This window comes from Mytilus galloprovincialis, chromosome 3 (genome assembly GCF_965363235.1).
Source record: "Mytilus galloprovincialis chromosome 3, xbMytGall1.hap1.1, whole genome shotgun sequence".
NCBI classification, from domain to species: domain Eukaryota; kingdom Metazoa; phylum Mollusca; class Bivalvia; order Mytilida; family Mytilidae; genus Mytilus; species Mytilus galloprovincialis.
The window spans coordinates 19757109-19783539 of record NC_134840.1 but is presented as its reverse complement, the minus strand read 5'-3'; the positions used below and the strand labels follow the sequence as shown (position 1 = coordinate 19783539).

General features: G+C 32.5%; 1 protein-coding gene across 2 annotated transcripts; it reads left to right on the top strand.

Annotated features, from left to right (window-relative positions):
• Nucleotides 1-1363: 1363 nt before the first annotated feature.
• Nucleotides 1364-26431, top strand: LOC143067359 (uncharacterized). Of its 2 annotated transcripts, XM_076240553.1 has the most exons (7): nt 1369-1564; nt 3075-3392; nt 17993-18194; nt 20436-20575; nt 22113-22280; nt 24302-24430; nt 25529-26431. In XM_076240553.1, the coding sequence occupies exons 1-7, from the start codon at nt 1483-1485 to the stop codon at nt 26020-26022; spliced, it is 1533 nt and encodes a 510-aa protein (XP_076096668.1). In that variant the 5' UTR covers nt 1369-1482; the 3' UTR covers nt 26023-26431. The 2 variants fall into 2 exon arrangements, with proteins under 2 accessions (XP_076096667.1, XP_076096668.1); XM_076240552.1 differs by lacking the exon at nt 3075-3392 and having other exon boundaries at nt 1364-1564.

The window sequence follows — 26431 nt, the reverse complement described above, 5'->3', positions numbered from 1 at the left end:
ACAGAGGGGCGTTTCGTCTACAAAAGACTCATCATATTGAAACAAATCTTTATTATTTATACAGATCTTTTGTTTTAAAGGTCTTTCCTCTACGCGAGGAAAGACCCTATTGTTTTTCTCATGTTTTTTTTTTCTTCTTTTTTCTTTTTTTTTTTACTTCCAGGTCTTTTTGGACATGGCCTATGCCCGTTTCTATTGGAGTTATCAAGACCAAATATGGACCATCGGTAGATGTCATCATGAAGTATTACCAGATGAGGCTGTGTATGATTTCATCATCCACTGTAGAAGTTATCTCTCTTTTTTTTCGACATGGCCCCCCTCGTTGTTTTTAAAGATATTTTGACCTTATCTGGACAATAGGTAGATCTCATCATGATGTATTCTTCTTTCTTTTGGTACCTCATTTATAAAATATTAAGAAGGATGAATTGAATTACATCAGTTTAAAGTTGTCTGATTGGGAGTGAAAAAATCTTTGTATTGTGCTACCTTAATAGTTGATATTGCATCATTATTTGCACTTTGTCAAATGGGGTCATCTGATATATCAAATTGAAGGTCTTAATAAACTCTACTTAAAAATGAAAATTGTAAACCCCCTTTTCATCCCAGGGGGACGGGTTGGGTCATTTAGTGCAAACATTCAAATTTCTCAGATGGTAAGGCTGTCGCATATCAAACGAAAGAACATAAAGCGTACATTTCAAATTTCAAATTGACGTCGCCAAAAAATGGGTTGGATTGGGTCATTGAGTGCAAAAAATAATTTTTTCTTTTAAGATATGGTTGTTGTATATTAAATGAAAGGTCGTGATGTGTACAAATATCAAATTCCCGACCTCCAAAAATTAGTTGGATAGGGTTATTAAGTGCAAAAATCAAACTTTCTAGAACATGGCGTTGTCGCATATCAAATGAAAGCTTATCTACTCTATGTTACATATATCATAATTCCGATCTCAAAAATGTAGGCGGATGAGGTCATTAAGTGTTAAAAGCGAAAAGTTTCAGAAGGTATGCTTGTCGTATATCAAACGAAAGGTCGTACAAAGTACATTACGAAAACATCACTTTTACAGGAAAGACCTTTTAATTTTTACAAACAATTGAGATACTAGTGTATATATTTATTTGTAATTTTCATAAAATAACTTGCATAATGATGTAGATTATGTCTATGTATATGCTTTTGTGAATGTAATACTTCTCGAACGGTATTTTGAATAGAATTCCCCTTTGATAAATGTACGTTGAAGTGTCTTTCCGAAAGATAAATATAGTTATCGATGCATTTCAAATTGACAGTTTGTTTAAATGCACACAGGTAGACTAGTCGTTGATGTATAACAGTAGAAAAATTTGAAACCCACTGTACTATATTTAGAATTTAACCACGGATACGTGTACAATATAGTTATTGACACACTTCTATATAAAATATATACTAAATGCACTAAAAGAAAGAATACTGCGGCAAAGATGATTTACACCATATTGCTGTTTGTTTTAATTGATTACGTGTTTTCGTCATGTGTTTTGATGGGAAATACAACACATAATAGTGAGTAGCTTACATCATATGCTTATGTATGTAATATAATTTGTTTTCTATTTTAAACATAACAATTATTTGACACATGAAAATGCAAAACAAGTAAAATTTTGTGAAACCATCTTTATTTTGTAGATACATATATATTTAGGAGCTTGGACGTTGTTGCTGTATGTCATATTTGTTTTCGGTGATTATTTTGTACTTAAATCCGACCGTTATCCTTGAATTGTTGTACATTTGTCATTTTGGGGACACTAATAGCTGACAATGCGGTGTGAGTTTTCTTTTTCGTTGAAGGCCATACGGTGGCCTGCATTATAAATATTAATTTATATTGCAGTTGGCCTTTTGTGATGAGTTGTCTCATAGTCAATCATAACACATTTTCTTATTCTATATGATGATCATATCTGCTAACTAAAATACCAAGCATCCTTTTCGAATTTTTTGATTTATGATTCTGTAACGTTTGTCGTTGCTACGTTTTTGTGTCTGTCTTTGTTAAATTTACTGTCAACTACAACAGCTTTTAGTATTTGTTTTTGACAGATTTGTTGTTATGTCTGTTCAAATTCTATTGTCAGTTATGTTGTATGATGTTTGTTTATACGATGTTTGCTGCTGGATAACAATTATTGTCGCATTAACAAATTATATCTGTAAATAAGGTTACTCACCAAATTGTGTCAGTATTACTATAACAGAACTATCATACTAGTGGAATGTTTATAGATAGCTATACATCAGTTGTCACCCATCAATGAGCAACGCCCTATGCTGAATACATTTCAATGATATAACAATCTCTGACATTTTGGGTAAAAAAAATTAAAGGTAAGGTGTATATAGAGTTATTAGTGGAGAGAGATCTGAAAAGGAGAATTTTGTACAACCCCTTTTCATTTGATTTTGCCTTTTGATTAGGGACTTTACGATTGAATTTTCCTCGGAGTTCAGTATTTTTTTGATTTTACTTTTTTTAAACGTTTAGAAGCCAGTAAGGTATTTTTTTAAATACAAGTACTAGTATTGTTTCTTATATTTGACCGACTACTGCCTTGAAAACATCTGAACATATGAAACCGCCAGGTTTTGATCGGTTTAAAAGTTTACAAAGCTTTGTAACTGTTTGAATTTACCTCAAGTTACGTGTAATATGGACGTGGCCATTGGTTGCTGTCTCAAATATTGGTTTTCGTATATCGATGGTATATAAATAAAACCGATGCTTGAACATTCCCGCGACCATTTACTATTTATAAATTACTGAATTTAAATTCGATTAGAAAGCCGTATTACACCCACACACAAACATAATATGACCCTTTGTTTTAGAAAAGATTTATAAAAGATAGTGAATATTTATTGTAAGTTCTAAACATTGAAAGTAAACTAGGTAGATCTATTTAGCTACACTTCTATGTAATCTTATTTGCTAGGAAATTAATTTTGCAAAGTTTTTTAAAGACTTCAATAAATACGTGTATTTTCTGATAAAATGATGCAATTGTTACAGCGTCTGAGATTTTTATAAAAGACAGAATTGCTGATTTTGATTATGCAAGAGTGGGAAGATATAAAAAGATTTATTGCTGCGCTCGAAATTATGATAGAATAATTTGGGAGTTCAAGAAAAAGGATGGTTTGTATTGGCAACTATTCCCTTGGTTTCATGTCAACAGAATGTCGGATAATCAGCCTTCACTTCAAGATAAAAACCAGACCCTTCGGATAATAGACATTGGTTGGAGTAACGAAGGGATTTACAGGTGTACAGCACTTTCCAGTGAGAATAATATTATTGGTAATCATAGTACCAAAATAGAAGTATACTGTAAGTAGTCTTAAAGTATAGTTACAACATGAACAAGTAAAAGAACACAAAAAAAGAAACTCAAAGGAAAAGTCAAATCGGAAAGTTTTTTTTATAAAATGGTACATCAAAAGCTCAAACACATTTAACGAATGGAAGACAACTGTTATAATCCTGACTTGGTATAGTCATTTTCCTACGTAGAATGAATGTAAAGACAGGAATCTTTAAGCAAATGATACTAAAATGTCAGACAAAATATACAACAAAGAGACAGAAGATATCAAGGGACATTAAAAATGCATAAGTGTAAAACTTAAAACAACATGGAAAAAACAAATATCGACCTCCAAGGTAAATTAAAACAAAGAGGAATTATATCAATCAAATAAAATCAAGGAATCTACTCTTACCAACGGAACGACGGTAAATCAATTGTTATATTCCTGTTTTTGTATAGGCATTTTCAGCACACACAAATGGTAGATTAAACCTTGTTTCCTAGCTAAAATGTCTGACTTCTTATTTTGATAATGAGTGGCTAGTATGTTTAAATCCTTCGATCTAGTGGTTCTACCTCAGGCATAGATTACCTTAGCTGTATTTGGCTTCGAATTTTGGTCCTCAATGCTCTTCAACTTCGTACTTTATTTAGCATTTTTTTTTTTTTTTTTTTTTTTGGATTTGAGCGTGACTGATGAGTCTGATGAGTCGTTTGTAGACGATACGCGCGTCTGGTGTATATACAAAATTTAGTCCTGGTATCTATGATGAGTTTATTTACTTCGGTATCATAAAACCTAAAATTGACATAGAAAATGAAATCCATCTCGACAGATTTTGGCGAGATGAATATGTCAACCTACCAATAGGTCTAAAGATAAAAGTAGTTCACATATTGGAAATTTCAGTAAACTGAGAAATTTATTTGATTGTAATTTAACGTTGAAAATCACACTATAAAATATTATGAATGTATGAATTACCATGTCGTGAAACCTTACGATGATTCTGCAGGTATGTAAAAATATTGTTGAACCATTACTGCAAAATAATCATAGTATTGAGATACTAGCCCTCATAATGAAGTGTTCATGCTGATCAATAATCTAAATACTGTGATAAAAGTCAGTTGAACCCTCACTTGGTTCTATTCATTAAATAGACACAAAAAAATAAGGATAAAAAAGTACGGATTGTCTGCTCTATGGTCGGGTTGTTGTCTCTTTGACACATTCCCCATTTCCATTCTCAATGTTAGGATTTGCCTTCACTCTCAGTCATTCAGCTCCAAATAACAAACGATCCTTAAAACATTAACAAAATCTCATTTAAAGTTATTTATAGATGCCTTAATCTGGAACGCTTGGCCACAAACGTTTGAAAGCTGGGATTGTAAAAATACGTAGAAATATGAGGAGCAATATGACCAAAAACTATACATGGGGTAAATGAATGGATTAGTACAAACAATATGTACTTTGACCTATCAGGACCGTAACTACATTGAGGCAAATGAGGCAAATGCCTCATGTAAAAAATTTCAAAAAAAAAATGAAACAAAAGGTTGTTTTCATACTCAAATTGTTTTCACGGAAAGTGTCTTGCAAGAAGCAAATTCTCTTCACTCCCTGGTGTATCCCCTGGATGTTTTTTCGTTATCCATGTTTCTATTTTCCTTTTAGTTTTCAGAGTTGATGGTCTATTGTTTGTACTTCTGTGTTCCGGGTTTGTCTTTTGTTCATTTATTGTCCTCCTTTATGACTATAGTCTGAGCGATGATATTCATTTGTAAACGTGGTTTTGCAATGTTACATGTCCAACGATGTCCAGAATTGTTCGATAAATATATTTTGGACACAAAAAAAATGTCCTTTCTGCATGAATAATTGAAATTGATATCAAAGAATACAAAACAGTTTGTTTTATTGTAAAAAAAAAACTAGATAGCTGACATGGTTTGAATTAAAGTAAGGTCACATATTTCCCGGTATCAAATAATTTGAAGAAAAAAAAACAAGGTATTGCCATATATGACCTTTTACATTGAAAGTTTAAACTTGCATTAAGTCGTGATGAGACCCTTTAACAGATAATAAAGGAGTATGGGGACATAATCGCACATACAGTCAATGCATAGAAAAAATACAAATGATCAATGGTCAAAGTTTGTGTTCCTGCTCTTCATCTTGATAGTTGCCGGATGGTCTTCAACAATACTTTTAAAGAATCATTAATACCGTAAAAGATCGTAAAACAAGGTAAAGATGGTCCCTAGTGTGGACTTAAGCAGTACTAGTACTTAAAGTATAATACTGCAATGTCACTATATTCAAATCTAGTCATAGGAAAAAATCACCAAAGTCTAATCACAATACAAGACAAGAACAGACAGACAGATACGGTATTAATAATTATGAGAATTACAATTTTCGCTTTATCCTACATATTAGTCTTTTAATGTTGTCTCTAATACCTAAAAGTCTTAAATTACAACAAATGGAAGTTCTAAAATTACTATTAATATTTGTTTTTGCTTTGGGACCTGATTGTCGAAAAAAATATCTAAAAACTAATTCAGCCGTTTCAATGCAAGAAAAAGTCTGGGAAACGCTCAGAATGCACGATTTTGCGTTATTTTTCTCAGAGCTACTGGGGGCCTTGAGTGGCCCCCAGACCCCTCGCCCAAAATATTTCGCCTCGCTTCGCTCGGCGAAAATATTTTGCCTCACTATTAAAAGAGGCTAGTTACGGCCCTGCCTATAATAGTTTACTTAAAGAAATTGTGACTTGAATGGAGAGATGTCTCATTTGCAAATCTTATATCTATAAACAATCTTGTGAAAATACAGAAAAGCTGTTTTAAAATTCGCATGATTTTAGTTGTTGTTTAAATTTTCACGTACAATTAGATATGACGATTAAACTGATTATACTTAAAAAAATCCATCGACGTTATATGCAGTATTCCAGACTAACTTAACTAACTTGAATATTTTTAAAAATATATTTGTGGTCAACAGTATAATAGCATGAATAGTCCGTAAATACGAAACTACAAGATTTATTGGTCGTAAATGTCTAAATAAAACGAAACAATTATTTTGGTAAAGTATTTTTCTTCAATGGCATACCTTAGTTCAAATCCACACTAGCTTTTGAAAAGCAGGACAGATTTTGCTTACATCTGTTTTAAAAAAAAGATAATAGTATCCCTTTTAAAGTCATATGAAACCTCAAATTAAAAAATATGATGCATATGTTTTTTATAACAAAATGGATAGTTTTCATTATTATACTTATGTATATATATTTTTTTAAGAAGAAAAATCTTTAATTTGTCCACATATAGAACAATCTATTTAAAAAACAATCTCTCATCGCTCCCGTTTTCTGATATGTCGCGTGGTAGATTAACGAAACCCGCTTTGAGGTCACATGTGAGTGAACTAGAAGTTATGAATTTATAATGATATGCAAATGAGTTGACGAGCTATCAATAAGCCAATCAAAAAAGTTTATGAATTTTTGGACTGACGATTTCTTCGTAAATAAAATGAGTTACATCCCTTTACCCCACAATAAACTTTCAAGATCGTCGAAGATTCATTTTCATTGGTCGAAAATGACACACCTACAAGGTCACTCACATGTGACCTCAAAGCGGGTTTCGTTAGATCTCCCACGCGACATATCAGAAAACGGGAGCGATGAGAGATCGGTTTTTAATTAGATTGCATATAGAAGAAGATTACTATTTTTAATTGCTTGCTTCCAGGAAGCAATTCGCCGACATATTTTCCGTTTGCAAAGTGAACCTCCTCGTAAAAATCCGGTGATCGCAATATGCATGGATCTCAATATCTATGCTTTTTTGTTGATTGATTTCTATAAGGTGACAATCGGTTAACTTCGGAGTCAAAACACGGCATTTAATGAGCTGCCATATTTGTTAAATCATATCAGACATAGAGAAAAAATTGTCGATTATAGGATATATTTGCCTAAAAAACAAGTGTGGACACAGATGAGTGTGGATAGTATGTTTGGATGTTTGACAGTGTTTTATGATAAATGTAGTTCTATGATTTTCCTATATGTGTTATTAACTGTGTTGCACGATGACAACCAACCGGAGCATTAGGAGTATTGTTTATTTTATATTTAGTTTAGTTTTTATGTTCAAGACAGGCATGGAAGAGACACTAATTGCATTAGTTACCAAATGATTATGATAGAGTATGTTCCACATCTTTGATTTTGGATACATTTTATAGCTAGGAGAGCAACACATAATAGGTTCAATTTTTCGTGATTTTTAAAGCAATTGCTTTTATGCTATCGCGTATGGCCATCTTTGTGACCCAGATCAGAGACTCCGCCCATATCAAGCCATAGTATTTTGTTAAACAGGCTCCTGGTCTGTCATTCTTTAACACCTATGTATGTTTTCTAATGCAATACATAGCTTGAAACTTTAAAAAAACGTTAGTGGATTTAAGAAGTTTCAGAATATGTTCTTGTAGATGTATTTTTGTATTTAAAGGGTCAACCGTTTGACTATCAAATAACACAGAAGTCCGAGTGAAAAAAAGTACATTTTTATAACTGCGATTCCGTTTTCCGCCGTTCGTACGATGTTTCAACAAAATATGGATTCATTTCAGTTGTTGATTTAGTATTGAAAATTTAACTGAATTATCTCCTATTAAATACGGTTTTATATGTTTAATTTGTGTTTCTTTAAGAGGTCAGGTGCTCTTGTTCATTCATAAAATTATCGTTCATTCATACATTTATCGTAAAATCAAAATCACTACACAGGTTAATGCGTAGTGTCAAATGATTACCTGTAATCTAAAAATAGACAAACTTTGTTTGCGCAAATAATTTAGCGGAACGAAACCCTTGTTGAAAACACATAACAATAAGTTCGTTTTCCTTTTCTGTCAAAACTCCGTAATATTTATCGATCACCTTACTAATGAAATGGACCCGTCCAAACGTAGTAGATGCCAAGTCGGTCCAGATGAAGAGATATTTCAATTTGGAATTTTCTAGTTACATAGATTGAAAAAAAGTACGTCTTTTTAAATATCATGATCAAAACTGGGTATGCATAACAAATGTCAGATGAAACCATTATCCTCGTCTTTTCAGTGAACAAGTCTACTACGTTTGTTGACACTCGACGGTCCACCGTGTTAGCAATTTTATTTCACATGTTTTCGAAATATTGAAGATCATTTTTCGCAATGTTTCCTGAAAATTGATAAATGTCAAAGCAACGTAGAGCTGTTTGTTCTTGTTCGTATAATAAAATTGAGAATGGAAATGGGGAATGTGTCAAAGAGACAACAACCCGACCATAGAAAAACATACAACAGCAGAAGGTCACCAACAGGTCTTCAATGCAGCGAAAAATTCCCGCACCCGGAGGCGTCCTTCAACTGGCCCTAAACAATACATATACTAGTTCAGTGATAACGATTTAATGTCATGTTTGTCTGTGATGACCCCCCTTTTCGGGATTGCATGATAATTATAGTTATCTCGTACCCACATGCACTTGTTTCTATCAATAGGAAGGTCGACTATCCATATAAAACTATTTTGGATAGAAACAAGTGCCTGTGCTCGTACCGCATCAGAAGGACATACATGTATATCAACTGAGCAATAATGTTTGGAACTTAGTTTTAAAAATGATGACAAAGTACCATTATGAAAATATTTTTATTAAGCTGAAATATACATTTATTCTTTACATGTTTATGTCTTGTAAGATATTTTATTTCTTTCCCGTTTTTTAACATTTGCGTCTGGAAAGTTGAAATGTTTTAACTTAATCATTTGTGTTAATGGTTAAATATAAATTAATAATGAAAATTGTTAAAATTAAATCAATAAAGGAAATTATTGCCCAGTTACAAACACTACCAGGGGATAATCCATGATGATTTCTTTTTGAGTTCTATGTTTCAGCACATGTATATTTGACCCCAACTTTAGCCTGGTAAACGTGTTTTCTCCTTGTGAAATATAAAACATATTAAAAATGACTTTCTGCTAAAGTCTTTTATTTATATAAAGTTAAAACCTTCTTACTTCTAACTAGACAACACTCATGTCAGGTTTAATTATTATATATAAGTCCCCAAACATTAACATGACAGCAATTGCTTTTACAGCCTTTAAGGCTTTGATTTTAAATTGGGAGATGATATCTGAGAACATGATATAAGGAGCCTGTAATTCAGTGGTTGTCGTTTGTTTGTGTGTTACATATTCGTTTTTTCTTTATTTTTTGTACATAAATAAGCCTGTTATTTTTCTCCTTTGAATTGTTTCACATTGTCATTTCGAGACCTTTTATAGCTGACTATGCTGCATTAGCTTTGCTCATTGTTGAAGGTTGTGCGGCGACCTGTTATTGTTAATTTCTATGTCATTTTGGTCTGTTGTGGAGAATTGTCTCATTGGCAATCATATCACATCTTTTTTTAATTGTATTTGCTAACTATTTGTATGGTTCTATTTATATATACTGAGTGCCAATGAAAACGCAACACTTGGTTTTTCAAAAATAAAATTTATATTAGAAATCATAATCTTTCAAAATGAATTGTTCTTGAAAATTAATAATTCTAACAATAGATCGATATCAAACAGAAATGTTTCATTGTCATCTTTCGGGCGCAATAGATAAACGAAACATCCAATGTCGAATCATCAAATCACAGTCCTAAAAAAAATGTTACAACCCCGTTGTGCAGCGCAATCTCGACAGAGCCGTGGAATTGATCATCCAGGACGTTTAATGTTATCTCGAGGAATGTTATTCCACTTGTCCTGTAAAGCAAACTCAAGCTGACTTTATGATATTGGTGGTGGTTTTCATCTTCTAAACCATGTCAAATCTGATGCAAAATTTGCTCTATCGGACCTAAATCTGGCGAAACGCACAACTTTTGGCCAAGGCGGGTGCCAAACGTCTATGTTACCACCACTGACGATTTTTGGTACATAATGAATGATTTTTGGTCTACAGAATTCGATGTTTACACCAGACGGCCGTTTAGATGTCGGCTGTGGTCCTCTTTTACCGTTGAATTTCTGCGCAAATGGTGCTTTACTGAAATTGCTCCATAGGATCTACCGTGACCACCATTGAACTCATGTGACCTTTGGACATCCATCCGAGTCGATATCGGATATGTTAAAGACCAAATGTATCGGTTTTGCTGAGCGTTTCTTGCTTTTTGAACCCCGGGATGTGGCTTATCATTAACTGATCCATTTTTGTTGAATTTGTGGATGATTTGGGTTATTGTATGCTGTGAAAGGCTTCATTGGATCATGCCCGAAACTGCATGTCGCTGGTTGTCAGAAAGTCCTGGCATTTACTCAGATGTTTATTGCAGTTTCCTTACAATAAGGGCGGGAAAATTCATGACATTAGCCTAGCTTTAAATGACAAAATCGTGAAAATGGTGCGTATGTTGAAAAGCGGTGAACTCGGTTTATGTCCGTTCAAAATAACCCTTACTTCGCATTTGTTCCAAAAATCACCCAACCATAAAGTTGTCGACAATTGTCTTTAAAGTCATTTTCAACCAACTTTACAAAGTTCTAATATAAAATAAATAAAAATTATCAGACTTTTTTGAAAAACAAAAGTGTTGCGTTTTCATTGGCACTCAGTATATCTTTGTGGTGGCTTGTCAGTATCATTAGTAAAACACTTTAAAATGTTGAATTGATCCTAAGATTAGAAGACATTTATTGGTTTTTAGTAATGACAATGTCTAACATGATGCTTGGGCCTGATGAGCTAGAAAGTAAGCTTCTGTGCTGTTTTCTATCAATTCTTTGATAATATCTCCTTCAAAGCTGGTGAAAGCAAAACAAATTTGGTCAATGGACAAATAATGTTTGGTTCAAACAAACAAAAAATGCTTTTATCTCCCTGTTACTTACATTGTACATAGAAATGATAATACTTGCAGACATCCTTGTACATGAGAGTTGTCTGTAAAATCTTTATTTCACAAAGAATGAATTGCATAACAATGAACCAAGCTCAAAGCAAAGCACTTTAATAATACACTTTGACAGAGAGCTCAATCCAGTGATATACTTTACTTTGTACTATAGGTTCTTCATGAACATCCATCAACCAGAACCATATCTCAATAACATGCCATTCTACATGGTTGGATCAGAAGTCCTGAAAAAGACATGATTTTTTTTTTATCGTATTTAAAGTATATATGCATAGGTTAAAACTTTCACAAATTTGTGGTATAATCATTCAGTGTCTGGCAACTATCAATCGCTTCATGCACAAACTGATATAGGTTGAACATGAGTGCCCCTCTGTTGGAAATAAAAACATACCTCCACCTAATTTTAGTCTAGTCAACTGATGGAGAAACATTCAAAACTATAAAGTGTTATCTAAGACTTGTCAGTGTCTATATAGAGCTATTCACCATCGCCACTGAATCAGTGATATATGTACACATAAATACATATAAGACTAAAATTGAAGTACATATATAAGACTAAAACTGACATTCGGTCTTTACCTTCATTCCCCAAGTCGTGTTCAAATCTGATTCATGATAAAATAAAAATTACAACCAATGAAATCAAAGGCGAATTAAGAGGCCCCCCCCCCTTGTCTGGAAAAAAAATGGTTGATTATTTAGAGAACCACTGGAGCATGATCAGAGTGGGCCCTCTCTTAGGCAGTCAGTGGACCCCCACTTATGAAAATTTCTGGATTCGCCACTGGAAATATCCCTCTAATAGACTAGCGTTTAAATCCCAGTTTTCTACTTTGGTAGCTAGGTGGAACCTAAAACTAAAAAATTTGAAAAAAATATTTTAAATATATTTCAAATGCATGTACATGTGATAATATAAATTCTCCAAATTTCACTGTATTTTCCCTTTTGATGTTTTTCAACTACAGCCAGTTTGGTGTGGGTTGATGTTTGATTGTTGTACATGTTATATATCGACATGAGATTTGTTTTGTCTGTTTATATACATAATACTTATTTCCCTAAATTCAAATAAAATAGATGTGAGAAATTAAAGGAAACCATATGCAAATATTAAAAAAATAATTTGCATTTGTTCTGTTGATTGATAGTGGTACACATATGAAGAAATGGTGAAATCACTTATATATAGTTCTGATCAAAAGTTTCATGATAGACATGCATGGTAATTAAGTAGTAGGTTGTTTGAAGTTTGCAGCATATTCAACTTTGAAAATCTTTTTCAGGTCTACAATCCATATAAAAATCTGTATATATGTGGTATAATTTCCAATGAGACAGCTTTCCAGAGGTTAAAATAACAAAGTAATTATAGGCAACCATACAGCCTTAAAAAGTGAGAAAAAAACAGTCTAGACATGTTAAGTAAGCAACAATTAAATTAAGAAAAGTAATGGCCTGATTTGCAACTTATAAACAACTGGTTTGGAACCCTCCCCCCAAAAAAATCAAAAAGCAGATTGCTCTGAGGGATACGATTGCCGTTGTTTCGTTGACACATGTACATGTATACATGTAGCTGGATAATATTATTTTCAAAACTAATTAACTGCACATGTAAAATAGTTACAAAATAGCCAATCCCAGATAAAAGTGTATGAACAATGCAATTAGGCCTATTGTGTTTAATTTTTGTACTATCATTTCCAAGTTTACTTTCCACAGCAGTCACTGAGACTCAGAGTGAGAGAAGGTATTTCACTTCGTATCTTCTCACCTATTTTCGAATCCGGGTCCGTTCGCGCCCATTCACGTTCGCACCCACTCATGTTTGCCCCCTTTCACTTTCGCACCCTACATGTTCGCACCCAAAGTCCGTTCGCACCCTACATGTTCGCGCCCAATTTTAATTGGTTTTGTGTTTAATAACTTTGAAATCAAGTTTTGGCAAGTGTATTCTTATAAGTATAATTGTTGTCATAGTCTCAAACTGATAAAGTGAAACAGCATTTTTTTTGGTGTTGAATGAATCTTCATCATGTTTTGGATATGTATTGTTAAAAAAAATAATAATACTTTCTAAATAAAGTGGGATTCTGTCAACGTTTTATTTTGTGTTAAATAACTGTTAATTAATCATGTTTTGGTCAGTGTATTTCTATAACTTTGTTCCATTGACTTGATTCAAAATAAAGTGAGATTCTGACTACGTTTTTTTTTTTGTGTGTTGAATAAATTTTATCATGTTTTGGTTATAATAGGATATTGCTATATTTTGTTGTTTCATTGTTTCAGATCAAAGGGACCAAGCTGTTAAAAACAATTATCTTTTGTGTTATTCATTTAAAATCTTCAATGTTTTACTCATACTATAAATACATATTTACACCAAAGCAATTTAAAACAAAAATCATGATTTTCCAATTATTCAACTGGAATTTGAATTAAAATTGGGCGCGAACGTGTAGAGTGCGAACGGACCTTGGGTGCGAACGTGCGAGGTGCGAACATGTAGGGTGCGAAAGTGTATTGGGCGCGAACGGACCTGATACCCCTATTTTCCTACTTTAATTCTAGGAGGAACCCAATTCCTAACTCTTTAAATATTTAATTTCCTTTCGGTCAGTGATCATGACTCCTTTCCGTACACATTTATCGGTTTAAATTGCGATCATTTTTAATATAATACACTTTATTGACAGAACGAGCTAATACTCGACGTATTGTTTTGATTCAGAATTCACGGAAGTTACTTCCGCAAGGGAGACAACTCGAAACAATAAAATGGAAGACTCCATTTCGCCTGAAGGGGTGTTCTACGATGTGGACTATATTTATTTTAATTTAAATGATGCATATGATTTAAAATTATGCAACAATAATAACCTTCAATACCAGACATACATAGAAAAGATCCCATGAGTTAAAAATTAATTAATTGAGTGGGGAATCCAGAGCAACCATTCAATTGAAAACCCCTCGAAGTCAAGAAAACTATACCCATGCGCATAATTTCCCAAAATAACCTGGATCAAGAACGTATATTAAATGTTTATTAAACGACCTAGATTAATCATACGTTTTTTGATTGAGTTAAGTCTGCCAATTGATATTTTATCGTATGTTTTTCTTTGTTGTGATGTTATGCTATTGTTTCAGAAAAAGGGAGAAGGTTTGGATCCATTAAAACGTTTAATCCCGCTGCAAATGTTTGCACCTGTCCTAAGTCAGGAATCTGATGTACAGTAGTTGTCGTTTGTTTATGTAATATATACATGTTTTTCGTTTTGTTTATATAGATTAGACCGTTGGTTTTCCCGTTTGAATGGTTTTACACTAGTAATTTTGGGGCCCTTTATAGCTTGTTGTTCGGTGTGAGCCAAGGCTCCGTGTTGAAGGCCGTACTTTAACCTATAATGGTTTACTTTTTAAATTGTTATTTGTATGGAGAGTTGTCTCATTGGCACTCACACCACATCTTCCTATATCTAGATAGTTCTCTATTTCTTTATGGAAGTACAATCTCATAAGGTACCTTCATAAAGGTTAACTATAAGAAAAACTCCACTTCAGTTCTTATATGACAGAAATAGATTTATCGGAATTCAGAGAACTCTCGCATTTTATCAAAACTGGGAATTCCCTCTAACTGTTTCTAAATTTATAAAACACTAAATATAAATACTGCTTAATTCTGATTTTCCGTGTTGTTAAAAACACGCATATAAGTCAAGGGAATTATCAAACATGAAGATTATGAAAAGAACATTATAGGAAAGTTGTTAAAGTTCAATCCCTTTGTTTGTTTTTACCTTTTAAAGCCAATCATAAGAATCTGAGATGTTCCTTAATGTTTAGAATAAAACGATTGACGCCAGGGCAATGCTCTGAGCCACCAGTATAAGTCTACAGATTGCTTGAAAGCAATCGTATCCCAAAAATTGTTCCAATGAAGATAAAGGCAAGCCTGGAGGGGATTCATTACATTTGGAACAACTTTTCTGAAGGATGGATACGTATAAAAATTAAAATATGTAATAAGATTGCCAATAAGACAACTACCCACAAATGTTCAAATGACAAAGTAATTATAGGCAACCATACAGCCTTCAAAAATGAGGGAAACTGTCCCAACATGAAAAGTATGCATTAATACAATTGAGAAGAGTAATGGCCTGATTCACAATTCCACTAATAAACAGGTCGGGAACATCTACCCTTCAAATAAACCAGATGCTCCACAGGGCGCAGCTTGATACTACAGCAGAGGCCGAACCCTGAACAGTTGGGGCAAGTATGGACACAACATTAAAGCCCGATACAGCTCTGAATTTGAATTGTGATCAAATAGTCAAAACAGAATAGGTTTCTGACACAGAATGAATGTAGTCTAAGAACTTAAAACATTTAATATTAAATTGGACTTTTACCTATTGTGGTCCTTTATCCAAAAATCTTGATACATGGTTTGAGGCACTTGTCGCAGAAAAAAATCCTATATATAGACTTAGGGGTCGACCATTTGATATTCTGGGGGAGGGGGCAGGAGGATTTGTTTTTGATCCGATCAAATGCCCTTTCATTTGGTATGCAGGTTTCAAAAATAGAGGGAGAATAAGAGGGAAAGTTGAGTCATCTTTTTAGACTTCAGTTAAACTGAGACTTCTATAATGTGTTATAGTAGTCTCAGAGTTAAATAATGACTATTGAAGTTATGTAGACTTACCTTCTAATTTAAAAAAAAAAAACCACAATACTCAGAACTATGTCTAATTCACTTTGACTACTGATATGCAAACCTAAAAACAGAAAAATATATCATAAATTAAAATAGTGATTGAAAGATTCATAACACTTTGAAAGGATAATTCAGACACGTGTTACACGGGGAGCATGTTTGTTTACAAATAATAATGTCACGTGATCGCGCAGACCTCACATGTTGCATCGCCCTTGCAATCCACTAATACATAACCCATTATCATGCAAACAGGCAACGTGAATGTGATTGGTTATCAAATAATACAGAAATAATGCATGTACAGTTTATGAAGAAATTAGTTCATCAAATAGATCGATTTTCACTTTTGACACGAATAGGTCGGGTTGACATTTTTGTCATCGGGGATAATATTGAGATAAATGGGATAAAACTGACCGTCAAAAAGGTCTAGAGAAGCACATCAGTAGAACCTTAACATTAATAAGTAATACTTACCAAAATTTCTCTAATTAATAAACTATATAACTGAAATTTCACAAAGATAACGGTAAATAATTTTGATGGTGCTGGTGATGCTGGTTAAATTGGCGCGAAATAATATTCTTACTCTTATTGCTTTACATAAAAAAAAATGTATAGAATTGAATTTGACTAAAGTTGAGCATAAAAAAACGTGAATATGCAAAAAGCCTGGTAATATATTAATGATAAAGTGTGGATACATTTCCGTAAACGAATTTACCCGTATACTTCACTAAGAATTACATTTGAGCGCAAGGAGATCTATTTTGTGAATCGGTTTTTATAACCCCGGTTGAACTCAAGGTCGCATTAACGGATTTTTTTGCGTTGCTTTTAAAAATCATTGAGGCCATCTATTTTTATTACGGGTTTCCACATCTTTAAATCGGAATTATAGAAAAAATGGAATGTTGGTAGCAGAATCAAAACAGAAATGATGAACACTGCAACATTTTCAGCAAAACATAAATAGGATGGAGGATCTGTGTATTCACATTATTTGTAAAACTCTCCTTATTCCTGTGAAGCGTGTGCTTTACATCGAGGCTTTCTATGCTTATCATCGATGCTACAGTACTTCAACCAATCAGACAACGTTTATTTGGGGCATTCGACCTATTTTAACTCAGATTTTGGATTTTTTTAATCGAAATTATAGAAAAATGGAATGTTGTTTGTACATATAAAATAGAAAAAGATGAATACTATTAGCTAAAGCAAGTTTGGATGGGGTTCTGTGTATTTACATTGTTTGTACAACTCTCCTTACTGATGCCATATTTTGGAATTTCCGTGACCTAAATGGTTCGCGAAAATTAATATTTTTATATATAGTATAGTAATGATGCAATCCTGCACAAGACTGAGTTTATGATATATAAATGCATTGGTTCAAGAATTTGATAAACATTATTTTTCACCAGTCACTCGTTTCATATGACTTTAAGGGAAAAAATGATGTTATCTTTTTCTTTTCAAAATGAAAAAAATTTTAAATACAATAGCTACACCTTTCCATATTATATGAATATGTTAACTATGTGCAATTCAGGAACTCTTTTTTAGATAGAAAATCCGATGAAAAACATATTGAATTTCCTGGTTCTTCAAGCATGAGGATGTGCATGATCATATTCACCGGGATTTTAAAAAATAATACTGATCAGATGAACTGTTTGTGAATGTGAATAACATTAATTGCATAATTTAAGACATATGAATTAAAAGTTGTTTGCTATCATAATGCTTTTTCAGAAATTGTTAAACCAATTCGTTCTCTGTGCATATTATATGTCATTATATTAAAAAAAAAAATCAATCAATTTATTTGATATTTAAGTAACAAATATTATTTTTTTACATAGCTTGTGTAGACAGAGTAAAACCTATAGCGTATGGCCCTAAGACTCAGTATGGACGTGTCGGTGGAACCGTTAGTTTTACTTGTACTGGTGATTTTGGGTGCAATTCCGATGATGCTAATGATGTATCATGGTATGATGAAAATTATGACACGTTAGATGATGGCACATTATTTCCTAGATATAATGTAACAAATGTAGACAGGTATTATTATATCTAATTTATTTGAACTTTGATTTTTGCACATATGTAAGAGGGGCGAAAGTATCAGAGGGACAGTCAAACTCGTATATCGGATATAAATTGACAACGCCATGGCTGAAACGGAAAAAGACAAACACAAATGATAGCATACAATACACAACATGGTCCGAGACCACAATTATTTCTTAGTGCATTTCTTTTAGAAGATAAATGAAAATTGCGCTTTCTCAATAAAATTTTTACATTGTGTTGTACTACTTTTGGGACAAATCATATCAAAATTATAGAAAACTTCATCGGCTCTAACTCAAAATATGGACACTTTTATGTTTAGGGCGTCTTGAAATCTTTTGACAGCTTCCGAAGTGCTAATTTTCAACCTTTTTCAGCTGGACCAAATCACTACTTTCCTTTAAAATTCTGAACCCAAATTTTTTTACCGTGTAATTTTACCCCCCCCCCCCCTTCTTGCAATTTGAGGCATTAAACATGGAGAAATAAATTTGGAAGGGGTATAAAAATTAATGACAAGTAATCCACTGTCAACACTAGGGACTATATTTGAGAACAACGAAAATCAAGAGACGACAATTGTGGTCTCGGACCACATAGCAAACTAAAGGTTACGAAAAGCAGCACGAACCCCACCAAAATCTGGGGTCATATCAAGTGCTCCGGAAAGGATAAACAGATCCTGCTCCAAATGTGGCACCCCTCGTGTTATTACTGCTGTACGTTCACAAATAACACTAATTTCTTAACCAAAAATGTATTAACGTGGAAAAAATCACGCACTAGGTTTTCATAAAGACATGCATACAACACATCTTGTGTTCGGTAAACTCAAACTATAGATGCCTTTGAAACGTACATCTATAATTGATTAAATGTTAAATTGAAATATATAGAGTGAATTTCTCTCTAACCTAAATTTTGTAAACGTTGTGTGGCGTGTGTTATCGCTTGCTAAATGCTACAAAAGTAGAAACAAAAACATAGTTTAATCAGTGTTTACTGACCCTGTTTGAACTTTAAATAATGCATGCACATGTTGTTTGTAAACAGACTTATTACGCGGTTATAACTAAATGCAGTTCCTTCAACCAACATGTTAATAATTTTCAAGACTTTACACCGTTTTTTTCTATATCATATGTTGAAAGTGGGTTGCCTATAGTTAAGATTATTACTAACAATGTTTCGGTTTTTTTTTTTTTTTGCTTATACTGATAAAGCAGGGGTCCCTTTTCAAAAGTCTCCAAACTATTGGCTTGATTTAGCAAGTTATTCTTTTATATTTTGTTACGTTTATACGATATGATAAGAACTAGGACGAAGGTTTCACTGCATTGTTTGTCTTTTTGCAGATTGTTCAAATGTTTCTTATTTTTTTTAACTAAAATACAAAGTTGAAGTTAGAAACAAATGTAGCTTTTGTACTAACAAACGATGAACGACAAACTGTAGACGCATTTTTAACGAGTGCATATTTGTCAAAGTTTACGTAAACGTATGTTAGAAACAAATGATCAAAACATGTGCGCGTTAAGCAGTTTGCATCGTTTGTGTTAAAAAAGAAATGCGCTCATAGTAACATGCATATAAAAAAAACCATACCAGATGGTTCATATGTAATTTTAATGAAAATGTAATATAATTGCAATTGTAATGTAATTGTAATGTAATTGTAATGTAACTGTAATGTAATTGTAATGTAATTGTCAAAGTTCAAACGGCTTCGAGTCCATAAATAGTAGCATTCTCGTAAACGTCAAATTCTCAAAATAGCCGAAAAAGATAAGATATGAAACATGTGAAATAAGCAAACATTTGATGAGGTCCCTGGCATGGGCAGTCGATTGAACATATACTAGGGTTAGACTTTTATTAGACTTCAATTCTTAACCCCTTCCTTTTTAAATTTCTACTGAAAACTAAATAAAGATATAAAGAAGATTTATAATAAAATCAGTACCTTAATTAAGAGTGTTTACAAATTTAAAGGACAAATTTCAAAATTGTTTTCTTCACAAATAACATAACCGTAAAAAATATAGTGTAAAAATAGCACTTGTATCAAAACATTGCAGTTGGAAACAAACTTCAACAATACATTATATGTTTGTGGTAAAATTTAGTTGAGAAGTTTACCAATCTACTAGCATATGTAAATCTTCTGTATAACATTTTAGTCCTATTGTATGTTAACTTGAATCTTCTTGATTTGAATGTATTGCTTAGGTCAAAACATACCATTGAAGAATCTACTTTTGTAATAAAAACTATTGAACAGACAGATTTCAAACAGAATTTTACCTGTTATGTATCTTCGGCGTATGGAAAGGGAGATAAAACGTTTACTGTCCATCTCAAAGAAGCAAGTAAGTAATACACATATTTTTTCTCTATGTTATGTTAGAATCAGTTCATAAAAGTTTTGATATAAGTTTTATAGTGTACTTTGTCACCAAGGTTTTTGGATCCCTCCTAACCGTAAATAAAGGCAACAGTAGTATACATCTGTTCTATAATCATAATTTTATTAAGCAAAAACATGTTAGGTGAAAACATCTTTTAATGGGGAAAAATCAATATCAAAATCAATTTTGAAACAGTAAAACCAAAATTGTATATTTTTTTTCAAATAGTTGCACTTGCGCATTCACGCTGTCGGTGGAGACTGTAATTTTGTAAAGCATTAGATTTCCCACAAATTTGTATATATCTGATCAACAAAAAGAATCTCGAAAATAACTTTTTCACAGGTTAATCATGCCTCGTACCATTAAAAGCAAGTTATGAATATATAAAAACAACATCTATTTCTTGCTTTCACACTATATTTCAGCCCTAATGTTTCCTATCAGGAAATCCTTTGTGGAGGATGATTGCTTTCAAGGAAGTTATTGCACAACGAGTTTGAAGTGGGAAAGGATGTATTATGTTCTTCCTAATCAAATTAACTGTTATAAAACACCTATGTCATAGCTGTCTATACGCCATAAACAACAACATGGGTTAAAAAGTGAAAATTGAATATGAAAAATTCTTCAGCAAACATGAAACAAATGGAAAATATTTGTCATATTCCTGACTTGGTACTGGCATTTATTTCCTTAGGCAGCAACCATTTGATTTTCTGGGGGGGCTATGGTTTTTTTTTCTGGACAAATTTTTTTTTTCGCCTGCGGCGAAAAACAATCTATTTTTTTCACGACAAGTCGAAAACAATTTTTTTCTTTCAATTTTAGCATTACATATAGTGGCAGCTGAGGGTGAAACAAACAATTTTTTTTTCTCAGAATCAAAAACAAATTATTTTTTTCTCCAAAAACTGGAAACAAACTTTTTTTTCCAAAAAAAACCATAGCCCCCCCCCCCCCCCCCCCCCCCCCCCCCCCCCAGAAAATCAAATGGTTGCTGCCTTATGTAGAAAATGGTAATGAAAAGAAGGGCCTTTTATCCATTCTAGAGCTGGATCTTCTGGGTTTCCGGAAATCCGTTATGTATCCCCATATTTGGCGGGAAACGTGTTGCTCAGTTATTGGTTTCTTGTGTGATGTTTATTGACTTTTTTTTCTTTTTTCGCCTTTTTTTTTTTGTTGAACTTGCTTTGTCAGTTTTTGGGCATAATTTCATTTATCTCTTGGTAGCTTCTTACTGTTTATTTCAATTCAAAATATCAAGCATACCAAAATGTTTTGAAATATAACAACAAAAAAGTTGTTGGTTTGTTTCACAAAAGGTATGCAATGTTTAAGTTGCAAAGAAGTACTTGTCTTACTATACCACGTTGTTAAAATAAAAAATACCACATTTAATTGATATAATAATCAAATATAAAATCTGTAAATATTATTTATTTCATTTAAGAAGATCCTGAATGTTAAAAAAGAAATTCGTATTTGTAATTTGTAGGTGTGGAAATAACGAAAATGGCTTTGATAACAGCGGAGGAAATAAAGGGAATAGTAGCGCCGTGTGTTGTTATATTGGCACTGGTTTTTGTTTTCACTGCGGTGTTTTACTTTAGAATAAAGCTGTTTATCCTTTCACGGATACCTTACTGGCATTTAATGGACCGAGGTAAATCTTATTTTATCAAAAACTCTGTTTTATATAATATGTAACATTTGATTAACCTTGCTGCTGCCAGAGTCAATAAAGGTTTTATTGACCAGTAATTTTATCAGATTTTGGTGGTGGGAGTACCAAATATGTACAGTTAAGGTCTGATAGATTTATTTCATACGAAAGCTTTATTTCAGACAAATTATCAATCTACAAACTAAATTAAATGTTGGTCAATTTGCTAGTCACGACTTACCTGTGACAACGATGGCATATTAAAGTTTATATCTCCATACTACACTAGAAAAGTCTGAAGTCTGAAAAGAACATCTTTTGTTTTAATTTCGATGATTATTTTTTTACGTTTCCCTTTTGTCTGAATTCTATTTTTTAAATTCTTGACGAATTCTAAAAAAAGGTTCTAATCTGTCTATTTGTGTAATTACTTGAGATTTCTCTAAAGATGTCTTGACAGTATTAAATTGTCTAAAACTTTCTCAACACTTTCCTTACAGTCTGGAGATTGTCCTGATCAATCTCGACCAATTTTCGACTGTCTTAAATTTTTCTTGTAAGTCTTGACATATTCTTGACATTCTTAATGTGATCTGAATATATCTTGACACATTCTTGACAGTCTTAAAGATATCTGAACAAATCTTGACACATTCTTGGCGGTCGTAAAGATGTCTTTATATGTATAGACTCCATCTCGACAGTATAAAAGTCGTCCGATTGTGACAGTGTCTGACAGTCTTAATACTTTCTTGTGCTGTTTTATACTAATTTCTATTTCGCTAAAATAAACTAAAAAATCATGATAGAATTGTACATTACTTATTATAAAAAACAAACATTTTAGTACATATATACTTGTTTATTTAGCATGTTAACATTAAATTGTATGCATACAAAATATGTCTACAGTTTGAATTATATCGTTCATTTAGCGCATATTTATTAATATTTTTAAATCAATTTTTGTATTTACTGATAAACCCCATTTAATTCGTTTATATAATAAAACTCACATTTTTATTTGTTAATATTTTCATACTCATATTTGTATTTATAAAATATTTAACATACCAACATTTTTATCTATAAAAATGATTACATGCCATATTTTGTTTTTGTTGTTATAAATGTAACTTGAAAAACAGTATATTCAAAAAACCCTTAATTGACAAGTAAATTCAAGACACAATTCAAAATGCTCAGAAGATGGCAAGACATACTGAGCAAAAAAAAAGAATATCGATAACCGGTCGGGAAATTTCCAGACATTATTTAAACGTCGAGAGTTTGTAAAGAAATTTAAAGACGGTATTCAAAATGTCGAGAACATGTCGAGTAACTTTCATACAAATTTAATATAGGTGAGAAGTTTTCGAGAAAAATTAAGACAAAAGTCAAAAGACATTAAGACAACTATTGGTCTTTTCAGACTTTTGGACATTTGAGTGCTAGAATGTCGCTTTTAAAAATGTTTTCACAATGCTTTGTTCTTCTACAATTACTAATGCCCATAGACTACCTAGCTCTATACACATAAGACTGCTAAAACTAAACTAAAGTTCAAATTGAATACCAACACGAAAGTGCCATGTACTGGTTTTAATTGCACATTATGATACATAATGTCATGTCGACAAAGCAAGATAAAAATATTTCACTGGGAAACACGTCTGTTTCGATGTAGACCCTGTTGTGCTGAATGGTTATATCCCAAGAAGCGCGGGAATACAAATAACGGTCTATGGGCAGACAACTAGAAGAAATTAATTTCAATCCAATTCAGTTCCTTCAAACGGTTGAAATTACATTTTTGTTATGGCAATCAGATTGTTCCTTACAACCTGTCTATTATCTTTGATTTTATTTTGTGGATGCTCCTAATTTATTTGACAGTATCTGGTGTTTTCATAGTTTTATCTATTGAATTTGCTTCGGTTTAGTATAAAAATAATTTTGAGTTGTATAATTGTCATTATGATTATGCTGCAGTCCTTTATTAATATATTTATCTAAATTAGGTGCAAATAGTTACCATGTCTTTATCCTTCATGAAGACGAGGATTTACAACTTGCTGAAGGAATTCAACGAAAGTTACAATCAGACGGCTATAATGTCAAAATATCTGGAAGCATTACTGGTGGAACTGGTAAGATCAAATGTATTATGCACATTTAGGGTTCGTTCCCATACTATAACCTTTTCGAATTATATTGTTGAAAAATTTTGATGAATAACTTATAGATTATCCGTGGTTCTAATAACGAGATTGATTTCCTCGATTGAGCCGCTATGTTGTTAGTCTCATTGACAACGCACGAACGCCCTTCGTTTTTGTTCTTTTTTGGCGATGATTGTTCATATAACTCTACCGGGCTCCTGGGAAAGGAATTATCATTTAATAAGATGAACGGAAAATTTCGTAAAATAGCAATCAATGTATAGCGAATTTGAAAAATACATGATTTAGTAAAATCCCTGAAAGTTCTGGAGATTTCTTGGTGACATCCCGTTTCTCCAACTTTTAATTACATGCATATACAAACATTGAGATATTAATTGTTGTATCCATAAGTTGGTTTTATAAATTTTTCTGATTACTTTTTCTTGTTATTCACCTGAAAACTTTAAAAAAAAAATATTGTGTCTGTATGTAAAAAAAAAATTAGGACCAAAGCCATACTTTTTGAGAACGTCGAGTTATTGGTCCTGCAAATCAAGACAACGATTGGTCTTTTCAGACTTTTGGACATTTGTAGTGCTAGAATGTCGCTTTTAAAATTGTTTTCATCAATAAAATTTTGTTTTTCTACAATTACTAACGCCCATAGACTACCAAATGTATTTGTATTGTAGTCCTGTCATGTAGTGTTGTCATTTTAACGTTATATTTAACATTGCCATAAAAGCGGGAGGTTTGGCATGCTACAAAACCAGGTTCAACCAGCTATTTTTTTTTTAAATGTCCTGAACCAAGCCAGGAAAATTACCATTGTTATGTTATAGTTCGTTTCTGTGCGTGTTACATTTTAATGTTGTGTTTTTGTTGTGTCGTAGCTCTCTTATATTTGATACGTTTCCCTCAGATTTAGTTTGTAACCTGGATTTGTTTTTTTCTCAATCGATTTATGAATTTCGAACAGCGGTATACTACTGTTGCCTTTATGTATGATTTTTCCTTTAGTATTTTTTCACTTAAAACAACATATTAATATTCAATCAATAAACTAGTTTGCTTTATTTACAGTTATATGGCAGAAGGTACAAGAATTTGCACAAGATAGTAAGAGTTTGGTAATTATTTATCCTTCGGAATATTCAATAATTAATCCGAATAACACTTTTGAAAGTTTGGTGGCATGTAGGCAGTACTTCAGTCCAAATCTTGTTACAGTTGTAGAAAAAACTTCGAAAAGAGGAGGCCCACTTGAATTTATAGAAACTGACAGAACATTTGTAAGAATCAAATACCCACCCAAAAACAATTGTAGTACATATCGGCAGGAAAATTTCTTCTGTAAACTTAAACTTCGAATGCCAAGAAAGACCGAGAAAAATGTTTGGTGTTGTTCAACAAAACCGGGACAAACACAACAAGGGACTGAAGATACAGAACCACTGAACACACATATAGTACGTACCATTCATCAACAAGGGGCTGAAGATACAGAACCATTGAACACACCTATAGTACGTACAATTCATCAGGATGAAGTTGATCGTAGGAACCAACCTGTATAGTTTCTAGGAAATTGATTTGCTACGTTACAATCCTCAAATATATAAATCTTCTACAAGAATTATTTATATATAGAAGGCGTTTTTCTGGGTTTTCTAAGAAAATGCTCTGTTTGCAAGGACAAAAAATGCCTTGTTATCTTGTTTGCGTATACGTCCATATGAAGTTACCTGAACAATGTAATGATACCATCCACGTAATTATGCCGTCAACATGTTCGTGGTCTTCCAGTCATCTGACATTTATAAACATACCATCATTTCAATTGGTTTACAGTGATATTCTGGAATAACTGTCTATGTGCCATTGGATTGAGATAAATGACCCATATCTAAATTTCAGTGACTGTGATACTGAGAGAAAACTTGATTTCAGATTTCTTTTATATTTCATTAAAAACAAAATGAAAAA

Bases quoted from the DNA above. Each gene is read 5' to 3' on its own strand.
- LOC143067359 (XM_076240553.1), top strand. From the start codon at position 1,483: ATGATTTACACCATATTGCTGTTTGTTTTAATTGATTACGTGTTTTCG. The intron at 3,393-17,992 runs GTAAGTAGTCTT...TTTTTTACATAG, and splicing joins TACCAAAATAGAAGTATACT to CTTGTGTAGACAGAGTAAAA. The intron at 24,431-25,528 runs GTAAGATCAAAT...CTTTATTTACAG, and splicing joins AAGCATTACTGGTGGAACTG to TTATATGGCAGAAGGTACAA.